General features: G+C 46.7%; 1 protein-coding gene across 2 annotated transcripts in view; it reads right to left on the reverse strand.

Annotated features, from left to right (window-relative positions):
* Nucleotides 1–1,045: 1,045 nt before the first annotated feature.
* GIGYF1 (GRB10 interacting GYF protein 1) overlaps nucleotides 1,046–18,865 on the reverse strand; it is a 1,483,862-nt gene continuing 1,466,042 nt past the window's right edge. For both annotated transcript variants that reach the window (XM_086946110.1, XM_086946109.1), the window contains one exon: nucleotides 1,046–1,483. In XM_086946110.1, the coding sequence (XP_086802236.1) occupies nucleotides 1,428–1,483 (56 nt within the window). In that variant the 3' untranslated portion in view covers nucleotides 1,046–1,427. The remainder of the gene's footprint in view (nucleotides 1,484–18,865) is intronic.

Here is an 18,865-nt window from a genome sequence, read left to right on the forward strand (position 1 = left end):
ATTCAAAACTGTTATTTGTGTGCAACAGCCCACACTTGTGACTTGACTTCAAAAACTGAACAAAGTCATCAGTGTCAGAGGGTGAATTTGATGCCTGCGGCCACACTGCTGCTTCACTCCCGATACATTCAACATTGGTTTGTGCTCCTTCGAAAGCTTTAAGGGAGTCACAGTGTGTCCCAAAAGTGCCTGGTGGGAGGAGGGTACCAACAGAAGGCCACCTAATATGCTCATTTTTAGCCACTTGTACACGCCATACTGTGCATTTTTGCTACCTGCCGAGAAGTTGTGGCCAAGAGGCTACACTAAGAACTCAAAGGAAGGTGGCAAGGTAGGGAAGAGCAGTAGGGTGATAGGGCAGCAGAGAAACAAGTGGAACATAGAAAGAAACACCTTAGCTCAGTCTGTTTCCAATAACACAAAGGAGAAACTGGAAAACGAACAAAACCACATTTTCCTTCTGAAATGCCCGATTCCTACTCAAAGAAATGTTTGAGCAAAGGAACAGCAGCATAAAGTCCAAAGATGAAAAAAAGGCAAAATAGATTTTATACAAGTCTTAAGTGCTAAGACAATGTTCTGAAAAGAGGCACCATGAGTGTAGCCACCTAAGCAATACCCCCCCAACTGCCGATTCAAGGAAAGGCAAAGAAATAGGCAGGGGTGAAAAGGACTGATGTTTAAGAAGTGTTTTTCCCGATTATCTTGAATGGTCTCATTTCTATCATTCCTTTAATGTAGTGTGAGGCGATAACCATGTCCCAACCCAAACCCCTAAAAAAAAAAAATAACAGTAGAACAATTTTTAAAAAACTCAATGAGAAACTGGCTGGTGAGTATGTAAATGCATCGATTCAACTTAAAAAAAATATAGTTTTAAAACAAAATGGCTTCTTAGCTAGAGAAAATATGCTGTGCACACTATACATTTACAAACATACGCGCATACACACACATCACAAAAATCCAGTTGTAGTATCAGTTAAGTGCATCTCTTCAAGTTTTCGTAAGCTTTTGAGAATTTAGTTCATACTTAGTTTTTTTTGTGAAAATAACAGTGTTTTCAAGATTCTTTTTTGCTTTTCTTAAAAAAAATTCCTCCCGAAAAAGTTCAGGTTTTTTTGTTTTTCTTTTTTCAAACATTTGTTATTTGTCTCTTAAAAAGTCTTTCATAAAGTGCTTTGGAGTTTAAGGTGCTTTGTGTACGTTGGAAGTGCGTGGAGGGGAAAACGCTCTTTCAATTTTCCTGAAAAAAATTCCCTCAGAGGTCCCTTCCTGCCCCCTCCCTCATCGCTGTCACTGGTCTCCTCCCACCACACAGCAGGTGGGAAGAGCAGGATAAATGCCCACTGACAACACAGGGGGCAGCTCTTCAGCCAAGACTGAAATGACAAAGGCAGTCAATGGATTCCTATGACGTTGCAGTCTCAGTAGTCCTCAACTGTCTCCATTTCGCCTCCTGAAGTGCTGTGCAGCGAGTAGCCTGCAGAGAGGAAGGAACAAAGAAAAGATAAGTAATTGATTATGAATGTTTGGAGTCACCTTACAATGGATATTAAATTGCCTTATTTAGTTGTCCTACTGATTTGTTCCGTAAAGTCAATTTCACACATTCTATCACACTCAGGTGAAAGATCCATAGACTTTCGAGAAAATAAACTTGTAACAAAAGCAAAACAATGTCGGCACGAATAGTCCTTAGTTCAAAAGCCATTTCAAAGGGACACTCATGATTCGAACAGCAGTAATCTGACAGATCATTTCCCCCCCTCTCCCAACACACATCACCCACACTTACCGATCCAAGCATCCTCCACCTCTACTGGAAGCAAATATTTTGGCTCAACAACATTTATATGTTTTGTGAACAGCTTTTTTTACACCTCTAATGAACTAGACAGTAATGCAAACTCACTGCCGGGTCGAATAATTTAAAATTTTTGTAAGCCAAGCTGTACTGTAGAGTCAGAGGGAATGCAAAATGTAGGAGTTGCTTCCCTTCGGTAACAATGTATCTGGTAGAGACGTTGGCTAGCCACAGATTGCTTAACTTAGAATATCCCCAGGCATCAGACTGGATCCGGAATTTTTCTTGCAGCAGCACCTCTGCGTGCCGGGGGATGGCGCAACACGACCCCAACCAGACGGCCACCACGGCCGTGACGTCAAGGTGGTCATATAAGTCCCTTCCGGCGCACGGACGTCAGTTTTCTTCTCAGAAACTTTTCCGCAGCACAACGCAGAGCCACCAACAAAACTGTGAAAGTATGGGAACAGTGTACTAAGGATGAAAAATCTGTCAAAGAAAGAAGGCGGATGCTGCAAAACACCATCATAAAAGACAGCATCAGCCACTGTCTCCATATAAGTGAAGTAAAGGCAGAGCAAGCTCTGATAAAGAAACCCGCAAAGCGAAGCATGGACCCTCCCCACAGGCTGAGTAACAAGGGAAGAAAATCTCAATAGACAAAGGTAGATTGTTATTACCACGTAGAACTGTGCCGGCCAACAAGGACGGGCCACAGGAAGAACAGTCCAGTACGAGACGGTATAAAAAGAATAGAACTTTTCCTATAGAAAAAGGGGGAGGCCAAAACACAGCCCAGCAGATCCCCAAGAAGGCAACTATAGAGGAGACAAAAGCCCTGAGTCAATGGAGAAGGCGGGAGGGAGGGAACGCAAAATGGAGAAGAAGAAACTCCTGATGATGGTGAATCAAAAGGCACCGTTTTACAGGAAAGTAGCCACCTGGAGGGAGGCAGCCACATATGGCAATTTTTAAAGGGGGGTGTAACCATGTGAGCACCATGGAAGAAAACCAATGGCAATTGAAAGGAAGCCAAATAGAGAAGCCCACCTGGCAAGGGCCTCGCAGAACAGGGAGGATGGGTGGGCGTTAAGGAATCTGCAGCTAGACATCGTCTCTACCAGATACATCGTTACCGAAGTAACTCGTACATATGATAGAGACATCTAGCCGCAGATTCCTTAACTTAGAATAGATACCACGAGTGAGTGATTAAGGGGAAGGCAGCGGCAGAACAGCCAGACAGCAACTTAAGTAGCTCGGAAGAACAAAAGACAATGAGATGTGAGGCATCCCAAGAGTGCCAGAATGGCGCAACACCATACCCGTATGAGATGTAGAAACGGCACTAGCCATATCCCAGAACAGGAAAGTGTCCAGAACGAAGGAGGAAGGAGGACTACCCCAAGCCCAATGGTGCACAAAGTGGACGCCAACCAAGGCTAGAGGATAACATGAAGAGGTGTAACCAGAGCCTACCATGCTAGCCCACACAAGGGAGGCCTGAGGGGCCACATCCAGGAATCGAAGGGCAATAGGCAGGACCTGAGCTACGTGTTAAAAGTACAGGCAGGAACAAATTTTTATTTCTTTTATTTTTTACATTTGTATGGCGCTCAGCTACCCAACAAGGGTTTCCCGGCGCCTATGACATTAGGTTGGACTAAGGTATAAGCGGAGTTAGATTTTAGCTCAGTTGTTTCTGGAAAAGCCAGGTTTTTACATATTTCCGGAAGCTAGCGTAGTTTTCCTCTTTCCGGATATGTAGGGGGAGTGTGTTCCACAGAATTGGCCCTCTGACAGAAAACGATCTGCCGCCAGTTCTTTGCAGTCTAAAACTGGGAACAGCGAAATTTGCTGCAGTTTGGGAGCGTAGGTTTCTTGTTGGTAGGTAAGGGGTGGCTAACGCTTGTAGATAGGTAGGTGCCGTTTTGGTTTTGATCTTAAACATGTAGCTCAGGGTTTTGAAGCTAATCCGGTGTTCAATCCTGAGCAATGTAGATCGTTCAGGTATTTTGATATTCTTTCAGACTTTGGTATCCTGCACAAGAGTCTTGCGGCTGAGTTTTGGATAATTTGGAGTCGCTTGATCACTGCTAGATTTGAGCTCAGGTAGAGGATGTTTACGTAGTCAATACGCGATGTTATTAGTGCGTTGATTATGGTTTTTTGTGTGGCAAGGGGCAGCATCCATGTGATTTTTTTCAGCCATTTTATTATGGTGAAGCATAGGCCTGCGACTTTGTTTGCCTGCTGTTACATTGACAGAGCATTGTCAATAATGACTCCTAGATTTCTTACCTGTGTTGCTGGAGAGGGAAGGGTACCCAACTCAGGGGGCCAACGGGAGGAATTCCAGAGCTCCTTATTTTTGCCTAGTAGGAGGATTTCGGTTTTATCACCGTTTAATTTCAACTGGTTGGTGGTCATCCAGTTGAAGATTTTCTGGAGTCCAATTTTGAGGAGAGAAGGGGCTGAGGGATTTGACTCTGATAGTGAGAAAATAATTTGGGAGTCATCTGCGTAGGTCATTAATGTTAGGCCTGCGCAGTCCGCTAGGTCGGCCAGAGGTCTAAGGTACAGGTTAAAAAACAGCGGGCTCAGGATGGAGCCCTGTGGTACTCCATGTGGGGCAAGAAAAGTATCTGAGCAGGCAAGGCTGGATTTGATCTGGAAGGTTCTCTCGGTAAGAAAGGACTTAATCCACTGTAGGGCGTCACTGCGAATGCCATTTCTCTCCAGTGTGGCCAGGAGAATTTTGTGAGATATGGTATCAAACGCCGCACTCAAATCTAAAAGAATGAGTGCGACCGTTTGTCCCTCATCCAAGAGTTTCCGGATCTTTTCCGTTACGCCTAACAGGGCGGTCTCTGTGGAGTATCCTGCTCTGAAGCCTGATTGTGAGGGATGGAGGAGGTCATTTTCCTCTGCGAAGAGGGTGAGGGCGGAGTGTATGTGCCTTTCCATGAGTTTGGAGAAGGCAGGGAGCAGAGATATTGGCCGATCGCTTGAAAGGACAGTTGGGTCCGCTGATGGTTTTTTCAGAAGTGCTGTTACCATTGCGTGTTTCCAACTCGACGGGACTGTGGAGGATTGGAGGGATGCATTTAGCATGTCTGCTATAACGGTCAGGGGGGTGGTGTCAAGTTGTTTTAGAATACTCACGGGAAGAGGATCGCGAGGGGAACCTGATGAAATGGACTTCAGGGAGGATTTTAGGGAGTCCGCGGTTACAAGGGGCCATTTCTCAAGGGTGTTCAATTTGTCCGATGACACGGGAATATCATTCGGTGGGCAATTGTCATAAGGTCTAGAGCTGATGTTAAGGATGATTTTTTCTATTTTTTCATTAAAGAATGAAGCAAGGTCTTGACATTGTTTTTTAGTTAAAGGGCGAGTGGTAGCAGTTGTTTGAGCACCTGCTAGGTCCTTCACAGTGTTGAATAGGGTTTTTGCTTTGTTTGTAGCATTGTTAATGGTGTTGGCCACATAAAGGGCCCGGGCTTTGATGCAGGAGGAGTGGTATGCGTTTCTGGCCTAATTGTATGTTATCTTTTTTTCATGATTGTATTCTTTGCGCCATTGCCTTTCTAGGGCTTTACATTTAGATTTTTCAGTTTTAAGAAGTTCATTGAACCAGGGGGCTGGGGGACTAAGGAAGTTTCTTTTTGCCTGAGTTAGGGGGAGGCATTGATTGGCTGCATTTTCTAGCCACTGGTTAGTGGCTTCAGCTAGACTTTCCACATTCTGATCGTGAGGGGGTGTGCTGATTGTTAATGCTTGATTCAGTTTTTCTATGTCAAGTAGTTTCCAGTTTCTCATGGAGTTTGCTGTCCATGCTGTATTTAGAGTGGAAAAAGTTCGGATTAAGCTGAAACTGAGAAGGTGGTGGTCTGACCAGCATAAAGGGCTGGTTTGAGTCCATTTTAATTCTGGGATATTTGTAAATATGGGGTCTAGTAGGTGTCCCGCCTTGTGCGTGGGCCCTGAATTGAGGAGTAATAGGTTGAGAGCCGTTAGGTCGTCAATTAAGTTACAGCATGCCACATTTGTTGAGTCCTCAAGATGCAGATTTAAGTCCCCTAGGAGTGTAAAATTTTTGTAGTCTACCAGAAATGGAGTTATATAGTTTGCTAGGCTGGCTGTCCAAGTATTGGCATTCCCAGGAGGTCTATATATTAGGAGGCCAGAAAAAGTGAAATTGGGGTTCAGAGTGATTCGAAAAGAAGCGGCTTCACAGTCGGGAATATTTACTGGGAGCATATTGCAAGTAAGATCTTTGTGGAATATAATGGCAATACCTCCACCCACTTAGCCCTGTCTGTCTCTTCTTGCGATGGCATAGTTGGCTGGGAGGGCAGTTGCTACATCCGGGCCGGAGCTTTCGTGTAGCCATGTTTCCGTGAGGAAGAGAGCACTAGGTGCTTCTTCTAGTAGAAAGGTGAAGATGTCGAGTTTGTGTTGTGGCAGGGATCTGCAATTTACGCTGAAAAAAAGAGTAATTGCAACTGTTGTGTTTAGGGCGTTTGGATGGAGCTTGAGTCCGGGTTTCTGGGTCAGGGTGTGGTTGGATATTAGTGATATGAACATTGCAATTTATACAGTGTGTGTTGCCCAATGGCGAGAGCACTACGCAGTCACGATGTGATGCAGGGCGTAGAGCTTTTAGTTGCGTGGAGCTCATACCTGAGGTTTGAGAGGTTGTCGATGACAGGTTCCCAGCCCCATGCCCCGGACGGGCCCAGACGGGCATGTCTTAGGCTTGTCTATTACCTTCGTTCATCAAAGTGTCAAAGTGCCCAGTATGGCGGTATAGCTTTGTGGCCCTGTTCTTATGTGTACTTTGTCCAGTACCGCCTCTCCGCTGTTTAATAGGACCTCCTTTGCACCCCCACCTAGGTTCTGGGGGGTCAATTACACCTTTCTGCTGATTTTGGGACAGCTACATATACTTTCTAAAGTGTCAGCCTTTTCGTGCATGCACTGAGCCCGGTATGTCCTTCTTCTAATCTTTAATGGGGCTGTAGGTCGTTTTGTCAATCTCACAGTGCACCGTTAAAACACTCGTATACATGCTCCTGAGGCTTCGCTGCAGTTTGGTGTTATCAGAGGCCCCCCCGGCGAATTTAGTAGCGTGGGTCTGCTACTCCCGGGTGTTGCCCCCACGATGGCCTCAGTCGCCGGCCGCCGCCGTTTCCTCCCCCGCTGCACCGCTCATGAAGCGCTTACCGCCCACCTCTGTCACTGGTGCGTAGAGGTCACTCGCGGCTATCTCCGTGGCCGGGCCTCTCCTCACGGTGCACACCTAGTCACCAAAGGGGCGACAGGGGCGAACAGTATCACTCTGAAACACGCTGATGGGGGCCACAACTAAAACACGCACAGAGCAGACAGCCACGTAGACAACAAGGTGGCATAGCTAAAATGAGCATGGGATTGCCCAACCAGGCAGCTTGAAGGGCACGGTGAGAACTTACTCACGAAATACAGAGATGCAGGGTGCAGCACCCGGGGCAACCATCATTAGAGGAGTTGTCCCGCAGGCACAGCAGACATGGTGTAGGGTGACACCCAAAGAAAAAGGACACATCCGAAGGGAGTGGCAGCAGAGGCACCAAAAGTGCCAATAGGAGCTGTGAATAAGAACACGCATATATGTTGAGAAGAACCTCAGATCTCCAGACCACCTCCTCCGACTGCAAGGGGAAATATACCCCCTACAGAAGAGAGGGACTGTTTATTATATGAAAACCGAGAAAGGAGCATCCTGAAGCGGGGGCACCACCCCAGTGAGTGGAACGCAAGGAATCCTTATTGCCATAGATGCAGGAAAAAGGCACCAAAGTGCACTTAAACATACTAAGAAAGAAACCACCATGCAGAACGATGGCAAGCTCGAGTACAGCACTGAAATGCTCCTTGAAACACAGAGCCATAGGACCAGACCTCGCATTAGTGAAGAGAGGAGGAGACGTAGAAAAGGTAAGCTGGCGGAGCCAAGGTGCCCAAAAGGGCATCATAAAGAGAAGCTTCGAAGGGCAGAAGCGGCTCTACATTCACCAAACCGCGGTGGAAGACATCCGGCAGAGGGTCAACAGGCAGAGGGACCGAAGGGGGTTGCATACTCTGGACACGAGCAGCCAAGGAGACCACCCTAATGAACGCAGCACCGGCCTCGGTGCCTTCTAAGGAGGGGCCGCGCCCTGACTACGCCATATCTCCATCATCCCTAGAGGCCAGGGGCTCAGTCGGCGCCGGGGACGAGCCCACCGGCGAGTCCGTCTGAGACCCCTTATGTAGCAGAGGCACTAAGGAGGCCCCAGGGAGAGGAGAGGACCCAAGGGAGGCCTGCAGAGCCGTGGCATAAGCCTCCATCTGGGTCCGAGTCGCCCCTGCGCCAGGATAAGGTGGATAGGGGAGGGGCGACTCCGGGGGGGCGCACGTCCGAAGGATTACAGGAACTAGTACCCCCGACAATAGAAGGAAGTGAGGTTGAGGAACTCAGCGACAAGCGCCGTGACTTATCCGAGAGAGGCGAACGACGCACCTGGGAACCAGAGGGCATTCGATGCCACACATGGAACCCACTGCCAGAGGGACCTGTCGCCGATAAGGTCGGGGGCCGAGACGACTCCGACCGGGACAGGCGAGCCAAAAGCCGCTTCATCCTGCGCTCCCGCCGGGATTTTGGCTTGAGCTGTTGGCAGGCGTCGCTATCAGTCGAGTCGTGGTGTTCGCTCAGACACCACATACAGATAAGGTGTGGGTCCGTCGCAGATAAATTTGCCGCGGACAGGAGGTACACGTTTCAAAGCTCGAAGGCATCGCACACTGCTCCAAACGCAAAGCATCAAAAAGGGGTCTGAAAACAGACCGGAGGAACCGCTTACTCCGGAGCTGCGTCGCATGCGGAAAAGAAGGGAAACTGACGTCAGGGCGCTGTAGGGATTTATATGACCTCGCAGACATCACGTCCGTGGATGACGTCAGGGCGGTTTCGTGTGGCACCGTCTACCGGCGCGCAGAGTTGCTGCTGCAAAAACAATTACGGATCCAGTCTGATGCCTGGGAATATTCTAAGTTAAGGAATCTGTGGCTAGATGTCTATCAGAAATATCTTATTTTCAAGGCTACAGCCCTCTCAAACCAAGCATGTAGGGAATGATAGTTATGCAGTGAGAATCCAGTGCAGAGAAAGAGGCCTTTTTTCACATGTAGCCCATTGGGAGACTGCATACGTGCCCCCACACACAGCCACTTCCGCGCCCGGAGGTGCTAAATACAATCAGGCTTCCTTGGTGGAGCGGGAGCCTTTAGCGAAATTGAAGCTGCCTTTGCCCTTACTTGGGACTCGTCTTGGGACCTCCAGGCTGCCGCTTGGACCTGCGCTGCGAGCGCTTGCTGCCTGGGTTGCTGCTCCCCCCCGCCACCACTGTCAGAACACCTAGCGGTCGCCGAGTGGGGGGAACAGGACTACAATAACCAGAATTCCCCGGCTTGTTACCCGCACCCACACAGCCACTTCCGCGCCCGGAGGCGCTAAATACAATCAGGCTTCCTTGGTGGAGTGGGAGCTTTTAGCGAAATTGAAGCTGCCTTTGCCCTTACCTGGGACTCGTCTTGGGACCTCCAGGCTGCCGCTTGGACCTGCCCTGCGAGCGCTTGATGCCTGGGTTGCTGCTCCCCCCGCCACCGCTGTCAGAACACCTAGCGGTCGCCGAGGGGGGGGGGGGGGGGGTTGGGAACAGGACTACAATACCCAGAATCCCCGGTTTGTTACCCACCCCCACACACAGCCACTTCCGCGCCCGGAGGCGCTAAAAACAATCAGGCTTCCTTTGCATTGCGGGACGCGCGCGGGAGGCGCCGGGCTAAGCCCGGGCAAAGGGCGGGCCCTCTTAGGCCCTCAGAGGCCTGAAGAGACTGGACTGGGCCATCGACTTTGATTCTGCAGGGAAGGACCATATGTAATGAAGTGAGATTTCTTTCTTCATTTGGTGTGCGTGCAAAGTGCATTTGCATGTTTTGGGACTGTATTGCTATACAAGTAGATAGATTGAGTGCAGTCATAAGGCATTTAGATGTCGCGAGTTAAAAATGATTAAATTGTTTCTGGTCTAGGTACTATGGATAGTTACCTAATTAAAAAGGTAAATCAGATCAATCATGATAGAAAGGCATCGCTAGGCCGGGGGAGTCCCAACATGTTACAGGAAGAGATGTCCCTCTTAGTGGCGGATACAGTTGCGCCTAATAATCCCGATATTGGTGTAAGGAAAGTTATGACGATTGTAGCCCAGGTGCATGCTGAGAGGCATAAAGATCGACCATATACTGTTATTGAAGAATTAGAGCATACACCGTTAGCCCCAAAACCGGTGAGAAAATACAGAAAAGCACATGTGAGACGTGGGGGGAAGCATTGCAAGAAAAGAGTAGATACAGTTGAATTAAACAGGGGACCTGCTCTGAATTTATTGACTGGAAAACGATCATCCTTGGGGAAAATAGGGACTGCGCTATCGCCAAACTCCACAAACCATATAGTAGAACATACTGGGTTAGTGAATACTGAAGATACGGAGGATAAAGGAGAAATGCTGGCTAATCTTACCACTGATGTTCCTCTGTTGAGCTCGCCTACCATTCCCGACTTGTCCATGCTTGGTTTATATAATGATTCAGAAAAGGGGGTGGTGATGAACAGAGTGTCTGAATTGAGCAGACCACTCTTACCCAGTCAAAAGATCAGGGCTTGATCCATCACCGTTATTTATCTCACTGCCCCATCCCAGCTCAGAACCTGGCTATATGCAAATCAGTCTGTCCCTGGCCCAGTGCATCATGGGAACAGGGCAGACTAAACTACCAAGCCAATTCTTCACCAGAAAGGAGACAAGCTACCGGGGACCGGTTTCTAGCATTTCAGCCGTCTTCGGCCCGGCTTGCTTGAATCCTGATGGAGCAGTGAGAAAGGGACTCATGTCTGAGTATACCCTGCCACACCTATAGTGGCCAAAAACGATTCAGAAAAGGGGGTGGTGATGCCAGAAACCGGTCCCCGGTAGCTTGTTTCCTTCCCAGTGTAAGAATTGGCTTTTGTAGTTTGGTTTGCCCTGTTCCCATCATGCACTGGGACAGGAACAGACTAATTTGCATACAGCCAGGTTCTGAAACTGGGATGGTGCAGTGAGCTAAAAAACGGTGTTGGATCTAGCCCTGATCTCTTGACTGGGTGAGAGTATTCTGTTTAATTCAGAGACTCTGTCCCTCACCACCCCTTGTTGTAAATGGTTTATATAATAGCACTGATGACGAAGGACTATCAAACTCCCCTAGATTCTCTACTCCATCCCCATCCCCTTCTAATATCAGCCACATCCCACCACTTAAGGTCAAAACTAAAAAAAGAGGGGGTGGTCCTTTAAAGACTTGGGTAGCCAAAATACAAAAGGGCTCGACTTCAACATTGTTGAATGTGGTTGATTCGTTGATTCCAACCACGATCCCCTTAATGACAACTAATCGCCATACTGGTGAGTATGGCTTGCTGGAAAAAATTGAAATTCTGATAAAATCATTTATGCACCCTCTTTTAGAAAGGACTAGGTTGATTAACACGCACCTAGACCTGATTGACAAAAAAGTAGAACGAAACATACTCCTATTATCAGACTTGACGAAGGAGCTGATTAATACAAACCCTATAGTAAAACCTGGAAAAACGTTGTCAGAAACAAAACAAGTCCCATTAAATTCTACCCTTTCTACAAAATCTTGCCTTGGTGGGAAAAAACCATCCTGTGACCCCCCGAAAAAGGTGCAGACACCCTTTTTGCCGAAGAAGAAGCCTGTAATTATAGCTCAACTTCCAACTAAAGTGGGTGATCAAAGGGGGAATAATTTGATTTCCAAGGAAAAGGTAGAACTCCCGCAAAGTAAGGTCATTAAGGATAATGGGGATAGGAATTCGCATAATACAGACTAGCAATCATGCAGAATAGTAGATCTACCGCCAGAAGCTGCCCCTTATGTGATTGCCATGGCTGATGTTCCTGAGCTCCCTTAGGCACTAAGGAAGACCATCGAGCCTTAAGGAATAAAGTTACCTATTGGTTACGTAACAATAGACCCTTGCCTGCCCACATTAATGGGGACATTTTAAATGTTAGGAATTCAACATGGGCGGGCTCACGACCTAAAGATAGGAAAGGGGATTTAATCATCATAAACTTTAAAGATCATAGAGCTGTCAGGCACATCGGGGATTGGTATGATCCAAGAAGTAGTGACTATCTCTACACATTAGCTTAGCTACTTCTACCCATATGCATCAGCCCACTATCCTAAAAACCGTGAAGTAGAAAGGCAGTTTACAAATAGGTTCGGCCCTGATCAATTTGGACATACTCAGACTTTTTTCTCCCAACCACAGAGATTACCCAATTTCTATCCTAGGCAGAATTATCCACCAACCCCAGGCCTTAATTTTAGAAATAACTATTTGTGGGATAACAGAGGTATAGCTCTACGTGCTTATAATATACCTGTCCACAATCGGTTTGATGCATTCTCGGGCCTTGATTTTGTGCAGAACATTATTCAAACTAACTGTGCCCACTGTGACTCATGGTCATAATGAAGAGGAAGGCTGTATGATATCTAGTAACCTTGATTTAAAAGAAGGGGGAAATTGCAGAACAGTATGTCCCTCGACAGGCGGAAAGGATCTGGGTAATGACTCTTTGGGTGATCATTTAGTAAATGACAATAGAAAATCCTGTACACTTTTATTTTGGAACGTGGCAGGACTGAGGCAGAAAATCAGTAATCCATCCTGGGAAAGGGTTATAAATGGATCAGATATTCTGGCCTTGCAAGAATCCTGGTCCACTGATCCAGTGTTTTTAAGTGGGTATAGAAGTTTTTTCACTCCGGCCGTGGGGGGTCAATATGGGAGACCAAAGGCAGGTCTAATTACGTTCCTCTCTAATCGGCTCGAGTATGAGCAGGTACATTTTATGTCAAAATCCAGTTATTATCAAGTAATTATGTTAAACTGGGAATTAATTTTGTTCTCAAATTTTTATGATAAGATCCCAAAAAATGAAATCCTTAGCACCTTAAAAATGCTGAGGGAGGATATACAACATGAAATTGATAAAAATGACAGGGAAGTAATTTTATTGGGGGGGGGGGGGGGATTTTAATTGTCCACTCTGTAAAAAGGGCAAACAAGGCACCTGTGGCCTAATGTTAGAGCAGGACATCAATTTAACACATTTCGATCATTCTTTGATCGGGGATACATTAAATTGAAATATTGTTTATGTACAATTTGGGATATGTTAATGAAATTGCCCAAAAACCAACCACTTTTGCCCCCACATTTATTGGTAGAGGGGCATTTACCAGAATTGATTTTATTATTTCCTCAAATAGCTATAGCCACAAGATTAAGAGGGTAAAGACTATGGAGGTACCATTAAGTGACCTTCTGCCTCAAATAATGGAGGTTGAAAACCCATTTCTTGAGCAGCATGATGATGTGTTCCCCTTATGTAGAGTTTCTGATGTGGTCCCTGGGAGACAGAATGGGTATTCTCTAAAATGGGGTAAGGTGGTCCCAGAAATGTTCCTAGGAAAATTGTTGAATGTCTGGTCGGATAGCTTCGCGATTTGCCGGGACGAGCAGTCTAATAGCGAACAGATTGTAGAGCATTTCAACATTATAGCTTCCACAATCAGAAACAGCTTGTGGGTGGAGGCAAAAAAACAGGCGAAGGGTAATAAAAGTTGGTTTGATAAAGCATGTACAAGGGCACTAATTGATTTGAAACACTATTCACAGGACACCCCGAGATCCCTTACAAATAAGAGCCTTCAGGAAAATATATAATGAGGTCTTAAAGAATAGGAAAAATGCAATAAAAAAGGAGGCCCTAGAAGCTTTATGTGCAGCGTCACAGTCCAAGGATGCATCTGCTTTTTGGAGGGCCGTAAATGCCCCCCTTCTCTATGACAACTGCAAGGCACGAATGGAGATTGCTATCGCTGAGGAGGATTGGGTGGAACATTTTTCTAACCTCTATAGGTGCCAAGATGAAAGTCCTACAATAGGTCCTATTACAATGGGTAATATAGGGGCAGGGGATGAGAAACTGGTGATAACTCTGGAGGAAGTCATGTTGGGGTTGAAAGCAACAAAAGGAGGCAAGGCCGCAGGTCCTGATGGAATCCCAGCAGATCTGTATAAAGCCAATAGCGAGATCTGGGGCCCCATGTTATTACAACTTTTTAATGCAGCACTAGCAAGGGGATTGAACCCGTCTTGGTTTACCTCGGTCATTGTACCGATATACAAAAAGGGAGACTGGCAAAACTGCGCATGCTATAGACCAATCTCCCCCTTGGACTCTTCTATAAAAATCCTTGGCAGAGTTATCTTGGCAAGACTCCAAAGTTGGGCCGAGGAGAATGAGAGACCTACAGTTTGGATTTCAGAAGGGCATAGGAACAATCTAACAATGTTTAAATTTAATGATTGTTCAACAAAAATATACCAGGGTAAAAGAAGAACGCCTGTACCTTACGTTTGTTGACCTTGCGTCGGCGTTCGACTGTGTGTCACACGTGAAATTGTGGGAAATTTTAAAAGGGTTGGGCGTGGAACTTCCAATCATTTGCTTTTTAAGAGAATTATATGCGGGAGCCACAGCATCAGTTCGTTATGGAAAGAGGGGTGAATGTACCAGAAAATTTGGTGTTGGACGCGGAGTACGCCAGGGGTGTGTCCTGGCTCCTTTTTTATTTCTGGTTTACATAAATGGACTTGAGCAACATCTGCTGCAGGAGTGCAGGGATATGCCTAGGGTTGGTAAAAGATCAATCCCTGCACTCTTGTATGCAGATGATGCAGTCCTAATGGCACAGTCCCCCCGGGCCCTTCAAAATTTGATAACATCTTTCGAGAAGTTCATGTTGAGTTCATATTTAAAAATTATTTGTAGTAAAACCTTCTCCATGAACTGTGGCAAAAGAACCGGAAAGCAGATGAGAAGAATGTTCATAAATAACGTTTCTTTGGAAAACACCTCCTCTTTTCCTTATCTTGGCATTTTGTTCCATGAATCGGGGGTTTGGACAAGTGCAGTAAAGGCCAGAACTCTTTTGTTCCTAAAAACAATAATGGCCTTAAGGAATTTTATTAAAAAGCTGGGTAAAAAACCAATAAGAGAAATCCTAACTATATATAATGCCACGTGTACATCGGTAGCTTTGTATGGCTCGGGTCTATGGGGGGTATTCGAACATAAAATCAATTAAAATAGCCGAAAATAAGTTTATGAGGGATGTGTTAGCAGTACCACAACTGTGGGGACTTATATCTGCCACACTGAACTTGGACAACCTTATATATCAGACATAATTAGAACACAACCCATCCTTTTGTGGCACAGGGTGTGGACAACGAATGAGTGCGTTGTGAATCGGGCTACGTTGCAGGATGTGGTAAAGTTGGAAAATGTGGGTAGATTTGACTGGCTAGATTACGTCAAACGTTTTCTTATTGAAATTGGTTGCCAACAATATTATGATCTGCTCACTATGGTTAATACATCCAGGAAATTGTTGAGTAAACTGTGTATGGAATACCTCGAGGAGAGGAGAAGGCGAGATGAAATGAAGAAAGACAGTTACCTCGCATCTCCTGCTAATAACTGGCGACAAGATACAGCCGTATTTAACCCTACCGATGTCCAATTATGATCGATTTCTCTTGACCGGTTTTAGATTAAATATTGTTTTTAGAATCTTGTCCTTCCCAGAAATGAATTCATGGTCTCGAAATATGCCTATGTGTCCATGTGATGAATCCTCGTCCCAATCGGATATCCATATTTTATTTTTCTGTAAATTTTATAGTTTACCACGTAGAAAATTCCTTATCCCAATTCTCAAAGAAATGAATTTAAATAGATGTCGCCCAGCATTTTTAGAACTTCAGAGAATGGACACTGTCTTAACTGTTGCAGTAGTTTTAGGCTTTTTTAAACTTGCTTTTAAATTGCGCAAACAATTGGTTTTAATGAAATATAATAGATTTGTTCCTTTTTAAATTTTCCCTGTGTAAACTGTAAATCATGTTGTGAACTTTTATGGTTATTGTCTTTTAACCGAATAAAGTACTTTTTGACTTGGACTGCATACGTCACACCCCAGCATTACTTCAGTTCAGACCCTTTAACTGGGGTTCCTTTCACCATGTCGGAAATGTTTGAAGGATGCCCATCATGGATATGGAAATGTGCGAGTAACTTACCTTTGGTAACGATGTATCTGGTAGAGACGATTCTAGCCACAGATTCCTTAACGTAGAATTATCCCCAGGCTTGAGACTGGATCCGGAAAACCACAGCACTCCTGCGCGCCGGGGGAACGGCACCATGTGACTTTGCCCTGACGTCATCCGCGTTCGAGACGTCAGCGAGGTTACATAAGTCCCACCCCGGTGCGCCTATGTCAGTTTTCTTCTGAGAACTCTCCGCGCCACAACGCGGAGCCATCACAAACAAAACTGTGAGAATACTGGAACAGAGTGCGAAAACCCCGCTATACAGAAGGGAAAGAAACAAATGGTGAGGAACAGCACCATCCAGAATAGTGCCAGGTACTAAGGCACCAAGTCATGGAATGAAAGAATAGAGCGCAGCTACTGTAAGCAAGTCTGTAACCAACATAACAATCACTTTAGAGGCAGAAGGCATGTGAAAAAGAAGAAGTCTGCAACCATCGCCCGGAAACAATAAGGGTACCAAGCCAGAAGTGAAGAGCAGTGACAAGTCATCCCCAACCACACCAGCCGGGGAAATCTCATAAAAGAACTGAGGTGTGAGACCCAGTCAGGGGACCTCAACCCCAAGGACTAAGAGTCAGAAGTGCTAGCAAACACAAGGAAGCAGGCCACAACAACCCTACATTGGAGACCAAATGCATGGATGCAAAAAACTCCTAGGCATTTGCCCACCAATCACCAGAAAGGAAGGAATGGAACAGCCACAACAATAAAAAGGCGAGCATCCCCCTAGGGAGTCAGTAAGAAAAGGGAACACCCGCAGAGGACCGCTGCCTTGAAGCAGGTGAGTACAGAAGACCGAGAGGTCTTCGCAGAAACTGGGAGGAAGGGCAGGTCGTGAATGAATCTGCAGCTAGAATTGTCTCTACCAGATACATCGTTACCGAAGGTATGTAACTCGTACATCTAATAGAGACTACTAGCCGGCGATTCCTTAATGTAGAATGAATAGATACCCTAGCCATAGCCAAGGGGGAGGAGGGTCTGGGAGAGGACCGCTCCAGCTCAAATGAGCACAAGACCCCCACCAACAGGGGACCAATCACAGGGACAGGGAAAAATAACCCAGTCCACCACAACAGGGGAGGAGTCACAGGCCCTAAGCGGAAGAGAACCTCATCCTCGTGGACAAACACCTGCCCCAAGGGGATGTGTGATAACGACAAAGAGGCCATCCAGCCTTCACCAACAGGAGAAAACAAAGCCATACGAAGGAGGCCAGAACACCCCAAGCCCAGTAAACGTACCAGAAACCTCCACCAGAAGCCCCAAGGATACATGCAAAACAGAGGAGTACCGAGGGAGAAGAGCTACCCACAGACTCCAAGGAGAAGAGGCAGAAGCGCGGCAGACCCAGGGCAGGGGGCAGCCGAGCACGTCCTAGTTCGAAGTCAACAGACAACACAGAACAGCGCCCCAGCAATAAGGCAGAAAAAGAACGTAACCTCACAATGGCCCCACAGGACAAGAAGCAGGAGCACCAGGGCCCACACCAAGGCCTCCGGCCACATAACAGAAGAGCAGGTGGGACAGCTGCTGACAAGCGCCACGAAACTAAACGTCCAGACCACGTCAGGCTCAGAAGAAGGGTAAGGCTTGCAAAACGCCCCAAGCAACCCCAAATGGGACCACTCCGGACAGAACCAATCCACGAAGAAGTGCGATCACCAATAAGATAAGTGGAGAAGAAACAAGTAGGACGGACCAGGCCATCACACAGGAACTATTTCCTCAGAAACACCAGACAGAGGACCAGCGCAAACGGCAGGCGATGGGCAAAACGCCGCAGCTCGACACAGTGGATGGCCAAGCCATGCCCCAGTAAGGACCAAAAACCACACCATCGTAATGCAGCAACACCAGTAGGGGCGAGGAACCTGCAAGAGGGAGATCACACCCTCCAAGCGTAAGACAAGGCTACACAATAGCTCCATGTACCCCACCAAGGGTAGGACACGTCCCAAGAAAACATGGGAACCATTCTTAAGGAAAAAACAAATCCTGCATCAGAGGACAAAACCATAGACATGCAGCAGAAACCACGGAAGGCTTAGTAATCAGCCAAAAACACGTCATCAAAAAAAGGGGCTGAACCAGCAGCCAACTGAAGAGAGGGGCCAACCAAGGAACCCGAGGGCATAGTAACCCTCACAGAAAGTGTAACAGCCACTCCAAAACCCAAAAGTAGAAGCAAGTGGGATAACGTCTACCACCAAGACCCAGAGGATCAGTAAAACAATCTACTGAGGAGGATAAGGGGAGGAGGAGGCGGACGGAGCTCGCAAGAACACGCTGAATGGCGGAGTCTGCATGAGTATTAAACAGCTGGACCCGGTCAAAAGGGAGGTCGATCAGACGCTCTCTTATATTTTCAAGAAACACAGCATCGCATAGCCAAGCATGGCGACGGAGAGTCACAGAAGTAGCCATAATACAGCCAAGAGCATCAGCAACATCCAAAGCCCCACTAAGAATAAACACGGCCAACTCTCGGCCCCGCAGATCAGCAAGGGCACCCTCAAGAGAGACATGAGAAAGAAGGGACTCCACAGAATCCCACAGGATGGAAGTAGCCCTGGTCAACACACACAAAGTGTTAAGTGCCCGCAAGGCAGCCCTGGAAGAAGCGAAGACATTACGTCCCCATGAATCTAACCAACGGGCCTCTCGAAACTGAGGAAACGCCATCACAGGCAAACATG

The sequence above is a fragment of the Lissotriton vulgaris genome, chromosome 12 (genome assembly GCF_964263255.1).
Source record: "Lissotriton vulgaris chromosome 12, aLisVul1.2, whole genome shotgun sequence".
NCBI lineage: Eukaryota > Metazoa > Chordata > Amphibia > Caudata > Salamandridae > Lissotriton > Lissotriton vulgaris.